Source organism: Leguminivora glycinivorella, chromosome 8 (genome assembly GCF_023078275.1).
Source record: "Leguminivora glycinivorella isolate SPB_JAAS2020 chromosome 8, LegGlyc_1.1, whole genome shotgun sequence".
Classification (NCBI taxonomy): domain Eukaryota; kingdom Metazoa; phylum Arthropoda; class Insecta; order Lepidoptera; family Tortricidae; genus Leguminivora; species Leguminivora glycinivorella.
Genome location: NC_062978.1, coordinates 9,420,818 through 9,437,503, shown reverse-complemented (window position 1 = coordinate 9,437,503; position 16,686 = coordinate 9,420,818). Strand labels below are relative to the sequence as shown.

The window sequence follows — 16,686 nt, the reverse complement described above, 5'->3', positions numbered from 1 at the left end:
ATTCAGTTCCCAATGCATGATTAAAATTGGCAGACATACTATTATGCAACAGTCAGCATATCATTTTGGTCATATAATATATGACTTTTAAATAAGTGTACTTTGACTCTCAATGAGAAGTGAATATCAAACATTTTTTAAGATGAAACTTCAGCACTTTACACACAGAACAACACAAGATGTTGATTTTCAAGTCACAAATTGGAATTTCATGTACCTATTTGTGTTGTAGCACCATTATTGGATGACTAGTATTCAAAGACATAAATCATAGAGTAATAATAGGTATTTAATATTGATATTTTTGATAGCCAATATAGACAATTTTGTTATGCCTGATAATTCATATTTTTTAGATGTAGACATGATTATCATTGTGAATAGATTCTAAGTAGGTATAATAAGTAAACATTATTTTTATGCTAATTAAATATAATCAATATCAAATGAGCCATATTTATGTATATTAATAAACTACTTGTTCCTGTGATATGAGGTTTCATTAAAAAAACAAATTTCGCAAAAAAAAAAAACTATATTATTAACTTCACTATGTACCTATCTATTTTTTAAATGATACATTTACATAACAATTTGTTTTAAATATCATTTCACTACTTTAGTTCACTATGCTTGTTCATCTTTCTTCCCAAACAAGTTCATTTTTGACAGCCAAGAGGTGGTGTTTCTGAAATACAGTAATTATTTAGTTTTAAAACATGATAACATGATAAAGATATTTTTTTTATGGGATAGGAGGCGAACAAGCAGACAGGTCACCTGATGGTAAGCAATCACTGCCGCCCATGGACACCCGAAACATCAGAAGTGTTGGAGGTGCGTTGCCAGCCTTTAAGATGTTTGTATTTCAGTTTTAATCTCCATGATGATTAAGTTAAAACTAGACAGGTGATCTAAGAACCCTCAGTATCCTTATTAAGGCTGGTGCGTCGTGTATGCAGCCGGATAGTTGCCCATACCCACCAGTCCTTTTGCTTGCCCTTAACATGCTAGCCAAGCTTAACCAGAATGCAATGTCAGAACAAATATGAAGAATAGACTACTCACGAAATTTCCTCTGCCGTTGCAGAGCTGCCATCAATACCGGCTGCTTTTAATTTCTCCACTAAATTCTTTCTGTACACACTCTTCAAGGGCACAGGTCTTGAGGCAGCTTCCTTCTGTTTTGCTACCTTGCACAGAGCTTCATACCAGGTCAATCCATACCAGTCAATTTCTTCCGGAGTGTACTGAAAAGTATACCACATTTAAAAAATATTGCTTGGATCAATTGGAAGCCAATTAACATCCTTGATATAGAAACCTAACAACCCTTATTTTTATATTGAATCTTACGAACTAATTTTGTTACTTATGTCAAGAATCAAAATCAATGGTAACGGCATAAATGTTAAAAATTAAAAATCAAAGAAAAACTTACAGAAGACAAGTAAGTTTTATATTCCTCATAAATTTGCTGTTGTTTTGCAGGGTCATGTGCATATCTTGGGCATCCATTCATCAATTCTGTTAGTATGTGCTTTTTCAATTTCAGGGCTAACATAGACACCAGATCACAGGCCGGTGTCTTGAGCAGGTAGTGATCAAATCCATAGTGGTCATTGATGAGTTTAATAGTCCGATCAGTGACAGTCACTGAGAGATGAGTGTTAAGGACTTCGGACTTGACCACAGTACGTTTCAATACAGGGACCCAGTAGTGAGGCACACGGCGCTTATGAGGATCCCGTTTTTGGAAACCTAAATAAAGAAACAGCTTCAGAATAACAATAATCACGCGTCAAATACTCGCAAACAAAAACTACGCAGTAGTTTAGACAGCAATGTTGGCAAACAGTGATATTACATAAACACAATAACAACCTTTTATCACAGCTTCACCACCCCAGATACCCTCATGTATTTCCGAAGGATGCTTCAGAGGAATAGCCACGTTTTGGATAGGCAAGGTCTCTCCCGTTAGCTCATCTCGTTTCCATTTGCCCTCCTGAGGGACGAAATGAACGGCAGCAGGTTTCAAAACCTTCCATTCACGCCAAAATTTTTTGTATGCTTGAGGTAAGTCAGCTGCTATTCCAACATCAAACCTGCCTTTTTTCTTGAACGTCTTAGCTAAATGCCGCGCAGTAGCCTGAAAAAACATACGAATATAGATCGTGGCAATGAGTTCATTGAAAGGCTGATGAAATACGGAAATAATTGTTACCTGAATGCGTGACGAAGCCATTTATTTTTTCCTAAAATATCAATAAAAATTTAGGATCGTCATATATTTGAGACTATCACTAGGTCCAATTTATGCGGGATTTATGCCCCTTCAAATGTGATTTTTTTGCCAGACAGATATGATGTGATGTATGGGAAAAGATAGGTATAGCTAGTATAGTGTGTATCTTGACATTTGACAGAATATTATTTGAGGAAGCTAAAAAGACGCTGCGCTCAGGATAATTTTTGCCTAGTTTGTAACATTAGTTTTTTTAATCTAAATAATATAATTACTTTCAACAATAACAAATTATAATAACTATAACTTAATAATGCTATAAAATTGGAATTATTATATATTTAGATAAAGAAGGATTCGGAAATGACATATTTGAACCGAAAAAACCGGAATCGAATTGACAGATGTCACTGAATCGGTAATTTCAACATTTGACACGTCAGTTCAAGAAATAGCAATAGCAAGTGGTGGTGGTGGCAAAAATATTATTACATTTTGTTTATCGTTATTACCATATTTATACATCATTCTGGTGTCCCCAAAGATTTCCATTTCTTCGGTGCATTGTGTTGTATATTTCCTTCATTAATGTTAGCAGACCGTAGTGAACCATGTCTGACAATAAAAACGTCGATAACATTCCTGAGACGGGCCAACCGGAGGCCCCTGATATCAATATAGCAGTAGCAGCCAGTGAGGTGCCCAGTGTAGCAGGAAGTGTAAAAAGTGTGAAGGTACGTCAAGTAACATTTACTTAGCTAGCGAGATGTATACGTTTTTGACGTCAACTTGTTTCAACATCTTTCGCGAAGCATTAATCAAACAATCCATATGTTTGGCCTAATAACTACGACGCACATTGCAAAGACATAATTCTTTTAGTGATTAAGCATGTAAATTTAGTTACTTTCTTTCTCTCTTTCTCTATTTGTTGTTAAAAGTCTATTCACTGGATGTGCATTGCATTGTGCAATGATTATTAGCAATAATTAGTGAGCCTCTAAGGGCTATAAGAACAGACAAACACTGTATGTCTCTTAATACTACTTTTATAATTTATTACTTAAATAATTACACTTTTAGACACAACAGCGAGTATCATCTTCCTCTGAGAGACAGATCAAGTTTGAAAGAGCTCAGAAGTGCCTAGAAAATGCAGTACTGGTGTCAAAACGGATCAAGGAACACCGCAAAGCTACTGCTGAACTCTTGGGAAGACCCTTTGGTAGGTGATATAAATAAAATACAATTTTCAAAAATTAATATATTCAAGCAACATTTTATTTGTTTGTTACATATTTAACACCATATCAAAAGCATCAGTAAACAGAACTATAAATAATATAAAGAAATTTTAATTTTCTTTTACGGGACAACAAGCAACAATAACACCGATCTGCGAGGCCACCAGTACTGACTAATATCTGAACTGTTTAAAAACAACCCTCGCAAATATTTTCACAGTTACAGAGTGGTCAAAACATGGAACAAATTACCAGAAGACGTGATCTCAGCACTGAATTTTAACCAGTTTAAGAACAGACTGAATAACTATTTAACAAATTTAAAGAACACATCTTAAGAAAGAATAGTTTTATACAGGCAACTATCAGTTGTTACAACTGCCTACCTGATTAATAAATAATTATAATATGGAGAGTCACCGCCTGCCTATTTTTTCATGTTTTTATATAACATATGACCAAGGCAGGTGCCATAGATGTGAATGTAGTGTAGGGACGCCTGGCCGGAGGTAGGCGGGCTGTCGATCACTTGTTGTGTTCTTTCAGCCCAAGGCTGGTGCCATAGACCGGGTACTAGTACATTAGCATCTCAACCCAATAGGCCCAGTATATTTTGTCTCTTTTCATTGCAATAGTCCTACACTAACCGGGGCTTGTCCTTGGGTACATCACTATAGTGCATACAGGGATAATTGTTGGTTGGTGTCACATCACCTTTCAGATTAAATTGTCTTAAAGGGCCTCTGCGCTGTTGGCTTCGGCCCCACGCACGCCTTCTGAATGTCCTGGTACCGAGATAAACAAAAGACATACAAATAATAATATTTGCATTTTCGTTAATTTTGCATGATGCTGTTAGCTTTTTTTCTCTGATGCTATCTTTATGTATTTGATTACAGAAGATGATGATCTCGACGACTCGGTGTCTGAGATGGCATCCACCGTGAGTGAAAGAACTGGTTACTCCGCGGCCACCGACACATCCACCACTCTCTCAGTTCAAGAAGCCTTAAACAGTAAGAGACAAACTTCTTTTTAAAACTTTCCTTTGAATCATTCTGGTTACACCCACAGGAATTGTGATGTTTAAACTTCATGTTAGCTTCAATTTGGGTGAAGCCCGACTTCGCCACCAGTGGGCTTGATCGCTTTCTCTTTAGTGTATGGTATCTATTTCAGTTTATAATTTATATATAGTAGTGTTACTACTTGAAAAAACAAATCAAAAAAATATATTTAATAAAATAATTTGATTTGTTCCCTACATTCATGTTTTTAAATTAAAGAAAAATGGAATCATTGACACCTCTGACAGGATTCAACTTTGACCTTCTATATTGCCAGTACTGAGGTCTAAGTCCTGCCGGAGGTGTGAATTTTCAAATTTTTCCTTTAATTTAAAAATATGTAGTATTTCTCGCAGACATTTGTGCACTAAAAAAATAAGTTTTAATTTAAACTTTCATGATTTCTACAAATTGGATCCTAATTATATTGTTTTGTAAGATTAAGTTAAGACCGAATTTGTTTGTGTTTCTCTTTCATACTTGTTAGCTGGAAATATCTTTTATGGTATTGTTAATTTTTATTCCATAGTTAACCAATAGTAGTTAAAGTTAAAGTTCCTTAATAGACCTAATATCAACACAACCAATCTAATATTGCAATACAATACAATCTAATATTGCAGGTCATTTTGTTTACATCTACATACCTTTGTTTAACATCTATATTTCTTCTTCAAGTTCCAGGCATCAGTGAAAGTTTAGCAAATACATTGAAACAGAAGGAATTACTAATGGAAAGGATAAAGCAATACAAGGAAATAAGCAAAAAACCTATGTATAAATCACCAGTTAGTAGAAAAGACTCAATTTCGGAGTCCAAATTTGAAATCAAAAAGGTTAGTGCATCTGTATAGTTTAATTATTTACCTCTATTATAGTCTCGTAGTAATTTTTGTAGATGTTGTATTATATTATGTTTTTATCCTCTTTGTATATACAAATGCTTAATATGGTTTTATCATACCAAAATTGATGAATGTAGTGAGTGTGTGTATTTATTTGCTAACTTAAACGATTTTCATTTATAGAGTTTAGGTACCAGTGATGTTACGCAGCTTCACAACACAATCAAAGAAAAGGAAAATGCTTTGACTTTAATCCAGGTAAAAATGAAGTCAATGGAAAACACCATCCTAGATTTACAAGAAAAGATCAATGAAAAAGATCAAATAATTGAAGCCAAAAACAAAGCAAATGTAATTATGTCAGAAAGTTTTAACAAAAAAGGTAAGATAGTTTTATTTTATCATTATAATTATTTTACAACATAACAATTATGTGTCATACAACTCATACATATGTTTGACATGTGTTTTTTTTGTTTACAGAAAAAGAATTACAAGCTATACTTGAGGACACAAGACAGCAAATGTCAAAGATGCAAGAAAATTTTGTTGAAATAGAAGGTAAATGGATTAAAGAAAAAAATAAGATGTCTGAAGAACTGAAAGAAAAGGACGATAAAATTAAACATCTGGAAGAAGCTAAAGCCATCTTAGATAATTCTAGATTTGAAATTAGTGTTGACCAGTCTAAACTCATAGAGGAACTTGAATCCAAAAACAAGGAAATTTTATCTTTAAAAGAGAAAATTGAGCTATTAGAACAAATGTCCTCAGAAACGTCGTCATCTGACCAAATCGAAATAGTTGAAGTAGAAAAGGCAAGTTTAGAAATAACGGATACAACTGAGCTTATGAAAAAGATAGAGTTTTTAGAAAATTTGAATTCACAAATTAGGCAAACTAATAAGGAGTTAGAAAATAACTTGTTGAAAAATATTCCTGAAACAAAATCTACTGCTACAGGTTCCCCAAGCAAAAGCACCAAAAGTCCTCTTCCCACTCGCAAAGGTGGTAGAGCTACTAAATCTAAATCACCTTGGAGTAACATTTCGTCTGAATCAGCAGCTGAATCAAAAGAAGATAAAAAATCTACCAAAACTGATCTTTCCAAGCTAGAGACAGTCATCCAGTCGCTCAACAAAGATATTCTGGAGAAAGAATATGAAATAACGAAAAAAGATGCTCTGATTGCAGAACTTCAGACTACAAATTCTACATTTGAAAGTACTCTAAAAGAGCTTCAAGCGACTAAAGAACAGCGAAAAGAATCTGTGGTGACATTTGATGTTGGAAGCTCAACAGATCCTACGGCGATTGCACCTTCTATAGAAGGCCAAAACGAAGAAATGAGTTCTGAAGAAGTGAAGAACCTCCAAACAAAACTGAAAGAGGCAGAAGATCAGATTGCAAGTCTTACAAGCGAAATTGAAGCTGCTAATAAGAATATGATTAAAGTAAAATCAAACCACAAGTTAAAATTAAAACAGATGCAGAAAACTATTGACAATTTCAGCAAAGTATCTGACTCAAATGCAGAAATAATTAAACTTAATGAAGAAATGCACCAATTGACGCAAAAAGTGGCAGAGCTAGAAGAAGAGAAGGGCAATCTACAGTTGCATTTGGTGGATTATGATAGTGGGCGATGTAAGTTCAATCTACTTTTATTAATTTAAACATACTATGTTTTTATACAATTAGCTAAATAAAGTAAGAGTAAATAGACCTGTAATATATCCTAAATGTTGTTTTTTATTTTACAGTGACAGAATCTGATGTGTACAAGAAACTTTTGGAAATGGAAAACCTAGCTGAGACAAGATTAAAATCTATCAGTGTTTTAGAAGCGCAAAAATTCGACTTAGTCCAAGGTATTTATTTTATTTATAATTATGTATTATATTATTTGCGTTGAAACTTTATATGTAAAAAAGACATTGTGAATGACTATCTAGTATTATTTTACTAGTATTAATAAATAACCATAAATTTTCACGAGCTCGCATGGATAGCCGGTTATGCTAGAATGAATGTACTTAATAAATAAATTACAACAAACACTTATATTTATTCGTTTTGTGTAACTTACTTTAACTTTTTTTATAGAATTACACGTTTTACAACAAAAGAATGCTGAAATGGAAGACAAATTGGAAGATATGTCTCATTTGCACAGTGAACAAGTCAGCTCTGAAATGAAATCTGTTCAATTGGAGGAACAAGTAGATGAACTTACAGCTTCACGAAAAGAGTTAGAACTTGTGGTGGAAAACCTCAAACTTGACAAGGAACATTTAAACGACACAATTAAGTTGTTAGAAGAAGAAAAAGAGGAACTTAATCACAAGTTGCAACATTATGCCCAAGAAAACATCGAATTAACAGACAAACTTGAGAAACTTAGTGCAGAAAAGGTCAGTTCTGCTGAATCCATAGAAATCGTTGAATCACTGACAACTCAAGAGAAGCTGGAGCTTGAGCAGTATAATAAGGGATTAACAGAGAGCAAAGTAGATCCGGATCGCACTGACGAGTACAAAGGGACGTTAACCCCAGAATGCAATGAAAATATCGAAAAACTTGTTGAAGAAAGTGCAGAATTAAATAAAAAAATTGAACTATTTACTCAAGAAAGACAGGAGGTCATGGAGAAGATGGGACATATTAGTACAGAAAACGAAACCCTTCAAAATACTATAGTTGAGTTGACTGAAAAGTGTAGCTGGCTAGAGTCTAATATTAATGATTTGACAAAACAGAAAAATGATTTTGAGGCACTAACTGAAGATCTCAATCGTCAAATCGAAGAGCTAAAACGTGAACGCGCTGAAACGATTAAAAGCAGCGTGGATGCCACCAAACCATCTAGTATCGAAGACGTTGCTGAAGCAATAGCATCTGACTCACAGCATGATGATAAGTCAACTGGTGATAAGGCCGTTAGTAGAACCAAATCTGTTAAACAGTTGACAAAAGAAATACTAAAACTTAAAAATACGATCAAAGAAAGAGAAGCTGAAATAGGAGACTGCCAGATGAAAATATTATCGTTAGAAGAGCGCCATCAGAAGCAAAATGAACTCATTCAGAATAACGCTTCCTATGAAAGTAAGATTAAAGCTTTAATAGAAGAAAACAAACAATTAAGGGAAGAATTGGGAGTCGTGAAAAAAGATACAGAAGCTGAGCAGCAACTGATAAAATTACAAGAAGCTAATAATTTGTTGCATTTAGAACTTCAAAACATACAGAAAGAATATGCAACCGCAATAAACACTCGCGATGCCAGGATAAATGAAGTTGAGAACATGTTACTAGATTACGAGAAACAGATAATAAATTACAGTAACTCTTTACAACAGAAAGACAAGGAAATTTCAGAATACATTAATCAGATAACTAAATTAAACGATGTTTCTCAAAAATTAAAATCAACTGTGGATTTACTCGAAGAAGAGAAATCAAAAGATCAAAATGCCGATTTAGTAAAGTCGTTAAATAAACAAATCACAGTTTTCCAGCGAAAACTAACTGAATATGAAGATAAATTGAGAATGTTTGAAGAGGAAAAATTACAATTACTTAATTTAAAAAATACCATGGAGGCCAAAAATTCGGCACTCGACACAGAATTACAAAAAATGCAGGGTGCATTGTCGGAAAAACAGGCCCTCATTCAAGACTTGCAAATTCAACAACAGAAACACGTAGAAGAAATGAATTCCGTTACCGAACAAGTCAAAGAACGAGATGAAGAAATTCATGAAATTAAATTGCAGCTGAGAAAAGAATCTATTGAAAATGAGAAGTTACGCAACAGTTTGTCTGAAAAAGACAACACAACGACTAACTTTACTAAAGAATACGATGAAATCAACGCACAACTTGAAAAGTTAGTACAAGAAAAAGAAGAATTGAACGAAAAGTTCTTAACAGCGGAAAATAAAAACAAAGAACTAATGGAGAAATTGAAAAAGTTTGCTGTGAATTTCAAGAAGAAGACCACAGGATACGCTGCCTTGGAAACAGAGTTCAGCGAAATTCAAAAACAACTTCAAGAGAAGAATGCGAAACTAGAAGAGATGTTAACTCAAACAGAGTCTCTTCCATTAATGCAAGATAAGCTTATGAATGCTGAAGATGAATTGATTAGAATAAAAACTCAAAACCAAGCCTTAGAACAGCAAAACGCTAAGCATATTGAACATTTGCATGGCGAATTAAAAATTACTCAAGACCGTTTAACGAATGCTGTTAATGAAATTTCTGGCTTGAATCATTCAATTCACGCCTTGGCCAGTGAACGAGACGCAGTTTTGGAGGAAAATGTATCACTTAAAAATCAAGTCGACGCCTACAATAAAAAAATGGTCGAATACGAAATAGAACAAAAAAATAGTACTAACTTTGTTACTAAAATCGGTAGCTTGGAAACAGAATTAAATCAAAAGCAAATTCAGATAGAAGAGTTGACAAATGCACTTAATCTTCAAGAGCAACAGATTAGTCAAGTTCGGTTTGGATATGAAGCTAAAATGCAAGAAAGAGACTTATACATAGAAAGTCTAGATACGGAAATAACCAAATACAAAAGTCGCATTTGTCGCCTCGAGGATACTATATCTACCATGGAAGATAGGCGTCACTCGTTAGAGCGCAAAGCGGATCAGCTTGGCAGTCAATTAGAAGAGAAACATAAAGCTTACACGCAATACACTAGCCAAGAAGATGAGCTAGTGAGTAGATTAGCTGTCTTAATGGATCACGATAGAGTTGTTGAAAAACAACTGCACGAAATCGAAAGTGAAAATAAAGAATTACAATTCAAATTACAACATTTAAGTGACGAAAATTTGCGTTTGAAAACTTCCTTATCGGACATACAAGAGTATTGTAATACACTAACCGATAAAGCTAGTAAAACTGATTCTGCAGAGTCTGATGCTGTAAAATACAGAACGCAAATCAGTGAGCTCGAAAATCAATTAAAACGTATTTCTCAGGATCACCAGACCCTGTTAGTACAAAGAAAACACGATGTCGAAGAACTAGAAACAGAGTTTAATACACAAATTGAAAATGCCATCAAAGAGAAGAAAATACTGAGCGAGAAATACGAAAAAACTTGTGAGCATGTTAATCAATTAGACAACAAATTACAGGAGTACGTGAATACTATTCATACGCTAAATCTAAGCATTGAAGAGTTAAACAAAATAAATCAGGAGTTAAGAGAAAATTCAACTAGTAAAGAACAATTTCAAGCTGCGGATTACACAGAGCAATATGTCAGCGAAATAAATAGATTGAACTCTGAACTTAATAATAAAAATCAAGAAATTTTTGATCTTAACAACAAAATACAATCACTCCAAATCAACAATGCGGCAGTAGTTTACAAATTAGAGAGTGATATATCGGAATTAAATATTAAATTACAGAATAATTCAATGGAACTAGACCAACTTATATACAAAACTCAAGCCTTAACTCAAAATAATGAACATCTGCAGTCACTGCTCGTACAAAAAGATGAAGAAATCAAACAAATGGCTGAGAATAAGAAAATGTGTTTCGAAATAAATGTGCCCAAAACTGAAGGAATGGTTATATCCTCAACTATTGAACCTTTGAAAGGTGAGGTCAAACCTTTCGATGTTTCCTCGCTTGAAACTCAAATTCTTCCTGATGTGCCCGTAATTGAACCTAAACCTAAAACGAAATCTCAGAAACTTACAAAGGATACACAAGGACAAGTTGCGCCTTTGCACACCGGTACAGGAGTAGTCATAGAGCCGGAAATTGTAGCTAAGAAAGCTTATTTGTGTTACAAAGGAGAAGAAGATATCCCACAAGAGTCTGATCCATTCAATTCTGATGAAGGTTGGGGCCTAGGAGAAGGAGAAGAAACAGCAGATGTGACGCCAGGCTTGTCCCACTTGCAGGAACAACTGGAGCAACTTAAGAAAGATAATGACACTTTAAAAACCGAGATTCAAACAAGCAATACTAAGCTACTTAAAGCGATGAAAAAACTTAAAGAACTTAAATCTGCCAACGAAATGTTGACAAATGAACTTAAAATATCTAAGCAAATATCTCAGTCATCATTTTTGGATTCTGCTATCGAAGATGAATTGAGAATAAATATTCAAGATCTTGAGAAGAAATTAGACGAAATTAGTACTGAATTAAACAAAGAAAAAAGAGAGAAGGAGGCTATTAAGAAACAGAACGATGTTATCCAAAACGCTAATGAAAGGTTAATTGAAATGAAAGAAAAAATGGAGAGTGAAATAGAACTTTGGAAATTTAAATTTAAGGAAGCGAATGATAAAATGTCAACTTTGCAGTGGGGCGCAGATTCAAAAGATTCCCCAGATCACAAGCCCTTTACCGCGGCTACAGACGCTAGCCAAGTACATCTTTATGATGAAATACAAAAACTTGAAAAAGAAAATGACGAGTTACATTCGGTGATTGAGCAATTAAACAAACAAAACAAAGAATTAAGTTTACAACAAACTAGTTTGAATGAAGAGTTAACTAAAAAATTGAATGAACAGCATTCAACATGTAATAATTGTAAAACCCTTGCAAGTCAATTAGATGAGATGAAAACTTCTAATCTCGACTTATCGCGTAACATTGAAGAACTAAAGAAGCAATTGGGAGAAGTTGAACTTAAATTTAATGAAACTAGTAAATATGCCGAATCAATTAAATCAGATTACGAGCAATTGCAATCCTCGTCAACCAACAATCAAAAAGAGTTAACTACAAAGAATAATGCGTTGGAAGAAGAAGTTCTTGCCTTAAAAACTGATATGAGTAACGCAGTGTCCAAATCGTCCCAGTTAATTATTGAACTAGAAGCAGCCAATGCCAAACTTCTTTGGTATAAAAATGAACAACAGGCTAAATTAAAGTCTGACGAGTTTGACAATGCCGCTCTTAATCAGAAATGTACTAACCTTGAGCAACAATTATTGGCCTTACAATCTAGTTTAGAAGAAGCCAATGTCAAACTTGCAGATGTAGAGACAGAAAACGGAAACCTTTTGTTAAAAATAAAGAATAACGAGCTAGAAATCAATGAGTTGAATGAGAAACTTATAACTCGTAGTACAGAAAATGACCAAAACAGCGAATACATACATAAAATACAAGAATATGAGCGGGAAATAAAGGAACTTCATGATAAGCTTCAAAATCTTAACAGTGAAAACGATCAGCTATTATCCACTGTAGCCGAGCTGCGTTCTTCCGTGTCAACGGCCGTCGATCAGAGGGGTTTCGAGATAGCAGAACTGTGGAAACAACACTTAGCACAAAGAGAAACTGATTTCCAGAACATGGAGCATGAACTTAGAGCTCAATTGAGTGCCTCGGAAGCCAAATATGAACAACTTTTAGACAATGTGCAATCGTCCAGTCAAGAAGAAACTAACAAATTAGTTACTATGGAACAAGTGAGTTCGTTGCAAAATAAATTAAAAGATAAGGAAGAACATTTAAGTAATCTGCAAGATAAATATGCCGAAGTAATGAATCAATTAGATATGTTACGCTCGGAAATGGAAGATGAGAAGCACATGCATGAAAACAAATTATTAGTCCAACAAGAGGAATACGAGAAACAGTTACAAGAAGTCATAAGCAGAAATCAAGAAAACGCGGACGGATTTAAACCAGTCATTCAATCTCTTGAAACTGACTTGGCCGTAACTAAAGAGGCAAATGATGGACTAAAACAGCAGTTGTTACAATTAACTGAAAAATTACAGCACGCGGAGTCTACAATTATTGAAATGAATAATCAACTGCAATTGAAAGACAGTGATATATACCAAAAAACACATGACTACACTATTGCATTATCTCAGAGAAACGAAGAATTTGAAAACGTTAGGAAAATATTAGTTGATTACGAAAAGAAAGTGGAAGACTTAACCTATGAGAAAGAATCCGAACTGGCAGCTCTCAGATTAAAAATTCATGATTACAATCAAGATTTTGATAAATTACGAAACGAGTCCGAAGCAGAGAAAACACAATTAGCTCAGGCACTGAATGAAAAAATAGTAGAATGTACCAATCTAAATAAACAGATAGTAGATTTAAATAAAATTCTAGAAGAACATTCCACAAAGGCTTCCGAAACTCAGGAGGTTTTAGAGAATCAAGAGTATGAAATAGTGACCTTAAAAGACGAAATAGCGAGTCTTCAAGATGCGTTACGTTCGTCGAGTAGCAAGATAGAAAAACACGTCAGGTTTTCTTCGGATACTAAGCCTCCGTCCGAAGGACAGGCGGCCGAGGAAGTGAGTAGTGACCTGTTAGATGCGGTGCCTAGAGCGGAGTTGGATCTGGCGTTGTACATGTTGCACCAGAGAGACGTCCGTTGCGAGGAGCTGACGATGGAACTTACGCAGTTGTTAGAAGAGAGAGATACGCTACAACTGCGTTTGTCGGACAGCCTTCGTTCGTGTGAGGAGATCAAATTGAAGTGTGTGGCTGCCGGGCTGGACGTGTCGACGAGCTCAATAGAGGCGGCCGCGGAACCGAGTGTGAGCGTGGAGAAAGAACAGCAGTTTGTGGACACGCACCGCGGCCAGTCTCGAAGCAGCAGCATAAGTGATCCTGATGGAGAGAAACCAAAGTTACAAGCCAAGTAAGTCACTTAGAAACCTCTTCAATATTTAAAACCGAAAACCACGCTACGCTGTTTACACACCTATTTAACTTTTGGCCGCAGCGGTGGTGCGGTTCATCAAATTTTTGAGTCTCCTCGTAACTTCTAATTTTTACTGATCTGGTAATAGTCTGACAATGATAATACTGTGCAAGAGTGATCATACAAAGTGGGAGTTTTACAAGTAAAGCTCAGAAATCATTTAGCTTGGACTTCAATCCACTAGAATTTCTAGACGCGAAAGCTTCTTCTTACGAGGTCCTTGTATTTAACGTGTACAGGTTATCGGAGCTGCGCAGCGTGAAGCACAGTCGAGACGTAGTGCTGCGGCACGAGAGCGAGGCGAGGGAGCTCGGCATGCGGCTGCTGCACCGCGACGTTGCCAACCTTCCTCCTGAAGCCGTGCACCAGCTGACGCAGGCGCATCACACGCTCTGTGAGTACACCATGTCCGCCACATGTCGCGACGTTGCCAACCTTCCTCCTGAAGCCGTGTACCAGCTGACGCAGGCGCACCACACGCTCTGTGAGTACACCATGTCCGCCACATGTCGCGACGTTGCCAGCCTTCCTCCTGAAGCCGTGTACCAGCTGACGCAGGCGCATCACACGCTCTGTGAGTACACCATGTCCGCCACATGTCGCGACGTTGCCAACCTTCCTCCTGAAGCCGTGTACCAGCTGACGCAGGCGCATCACACGCTCTGTGAGTACACCATGTCCGCCACATGTCGCGACGTTGCCAACCTTCCTCCTGAAGCCGTGTACCAGCTGACGCAGGCGCACCACACGCTCTGTGAGTACACCATGTCCGCCACATGTCGCGACGTTGCCAACCTTCCTCCTGAAGCCGTGTACCAGCTGACGCAGGCGCACCACACGCTCTGTGAGTACACCATGTCCGACACATGTCGCGACGTTGCCAGCCTTCCTCCTGAAGCCGTGCACCAGCTGACGCAGACGCACCACACGCTCTGTGAGTACACCATGTCCGCCAGTGTTGCCAGCCTTCCTCCTGAAGCCGTGCACCAGCTGACGCAGGCGCACCACACGCTCTGTGAGTACACCATGTCCGCCAGTGTTGCCAGCCTTCCTCCTGAAGCCGTGCACCAGCTGACGCAGGCCCACCACACGCTCTGTGAGTACACCATGTCCGCCAGTGTTGCCAGCCTTCCTCCTGAACCTGTGACTTTGTGAGAATGGATAGCATGCCCGACTCGTTTGCAGCGCAGAAATTGGCTATAAACATTAATATTGGTACTTATCAAATTATTTCTACGTTTCAGCTCGAGACTCCCAAAGCACTTCTACCGTCCTCCTGAATTGGCTCCGAGGCAAGAGCACGCCAAAAGTCGTCCACATGTGAGTCTGATTATGCTTCCACCGTAGGGAAAACACGGTTTTATTTCTAAGGACACTTTAAGGACTTCCACACTTACCGGAGATACCGAGTGACAAAGTTTAGTAATATAAAAAAAGTTTAAGTGCCTGACAGCTTCTCTGACATGATTTCATTAGAATTTTTATTCTTCAGATCATGTTACTTTTAATAGGTACAGAAGATGCACTTATGTATTAAAAGCAAGTTGGTTCTTTGATCATAACAATAGCAGGGTCAGAACAGAATAATGTGATACCCCAAACAAGGGGATGCAAAAGTTATATACTATGATCGGTTGAATCGGTTCTAACTCATAAGTGTGGTATGCCCTTAATTATAACACCAATTTAACCGACAGTTCAAATAATTGGTGTTCTTTTATTGTAAGTACACACATTAAGAAAATTATAGATAATTATATTTTCTCAAACATGCAATGAAATATTGTCTTTACGTTCCTTAAAATGGGCTGGGAAGTATCGCTTTTTGGGCGCAACAACTCGAGAGAACTGTAAAGGGATTTCAGGCCTAGGCCTGCAAAGTAACTTTTTTTTATAAAATATTGTCCTTTAGAGCATTTTTTTTTATTTCATTGTATGTTTGAGAAAAGCACTATACATGCCTCGGCGTGAAAACGGATTCCCGGCCTCGTATCCCTATCCGGCCTCGCTCGCACGCTCGCTCGGCCGTATATACCCACTTGGCCGGAAATCCTCATTTTCCCGGCCTCTGATGTAATGTACTATTGTTAGACATGCATTTATGTTAAGATTGTTTTTGCTACCACTATGCCATTGAAAGTATGATGCAAAACATTTTCTACCGAAATGTCCAATTTGCTATCAAATCACTAAATGTGTTGAGGTTTAGTAAAACGTCCCACTTTGTCGCATGCCATAAATACTCTTTGATAGATGTATTCACTATAAAGATACAAGTAAATGTCGTCTCTATGGTAAGCGACAAAGTGGGACGGTTTACTAAACTTCAACACAAATGACTTTCAAATTTTCTTTCCTTCAAGTTCTTTCTTTGTTAGGTACTTTAGATATCTATAAATCAACAAGTTTGGTTCAGTCTTTCTAAAAACCGATATTGGTTGATGACTAGGCTTAGGCTATTTCTTACCACGAATTTGTGAACGAACGACTGACGAACGGTTTTACTACGAATTATTAATTTTTCAATACAATATGCATTCCTATC

At 36.5% G+C, this 16,686-nt stretch overlaps 2 protein-coding genes across 2 annotated transcripts; one reads left to right on the top strand and one right to left on the bottom strand.

Moving 5' to 3' along the window:
- Nucleotides 1-184: 184 nt before the first annotated feature.
- LOC125228618 (39S ribosomal protein L28, mitochondrial) lies at nucleotides 185-2,388 on the bottom strand. The gene is made up of 5 exons (XM_048133267.1): nucleotides 2,228-2,388; nucleotides 1,885-2,152; nucleotides 1,442-1,761; nucleotides 1,069-1,250; nucleotides 185-688 (listed from the first exon to the last, which is right to left on the bottom strand). Exons 1-5 carry the CDS (start codon nucleotides 2,246-2,248, stop codon nucleotides 628-630), a joined length of 852 nt encoding a protein of 283 aa, XP_047989224.1. The 5' UTR covers nucleotides 2,249-2,388; the 3' UTR covers nucleotides 185-627.
- A 303-nt stretch (nucleotides 2,389-2,691) lies between these two features.
- Nucleotides 2,692-16,022, top strand: LOC125228556 (protein lava lamp-like). The gene is made up of 10 exons (XM_048133165.1): nucleotides 2,692-2,982; nucleotides 3,332-3,473; nucleotides 4,392-4,508; nucleotides 5,238-5,395; nucleotides 5,588-5,786; nucleotides 5,888-7,051; nucleotides 7,168-7,275; nucleotides 7,511-14,078; nucleotides 14,381-14,535; nucleotides 15,386-16,022. Exons 1-10 carry the CDS (start codon nucleotides 2,860-2,862, stop codon nucleotides 15,463-15,465), a joined length of 8,814 nt encoding a protein of 2,937 aa, XP_047989122.1. The 5' UTR covers nucleotides 2,692-2,859; the 3' UTR covers nucleotides 15,466-16,022.
- The last annotated feature ends 664 nt before the right edge of the window (nucleotides 16,023-16,686 follow it).

Bases quoted from the DNA above. Each gene is read 5' to 3' on its own strand.
- LOC125228618 (XM_048133267.1), bottom strand. From the start codon at position 2,248: ATGGCTTCGTCACGCATTCAG. The intron at 2,153-2,227 runs GTAACAATTATT...ATGTTTTTTCAG, and splicing joins TGGCTTCGTCACGCATTCAG to GCTACTGCGCGGCATTTAGC. The intron at 689-1,068 runs GTGAGTAGTCTA...ACTGTATTTCAG, and splicing joins GCAACGGCAGAGGAAATTTC to AAACACCACCTCTTGGCTGT.
- LOC125228556 (XM_048133165.1), top strand. From the start codon at position 2,860: ATGTCTGACAATAAAAACGTCGATAACATTCCTGAGACGGGCCAACCG. The intron at 7,276-7,510 runs GTATTTATTTTA...CTTTTTTTATAG, and splicing joins AAAATTCGACTTAGTCCAAG to AATTACACGTTTTACAACAA. The intron at 14,079-14,380 runs GTAAGTCACTTA...TAACGTGTACAG, and splicing joins AAACCAAAGTTACAAGCCAA to GTTATCGGAGCTGCGCAGCG.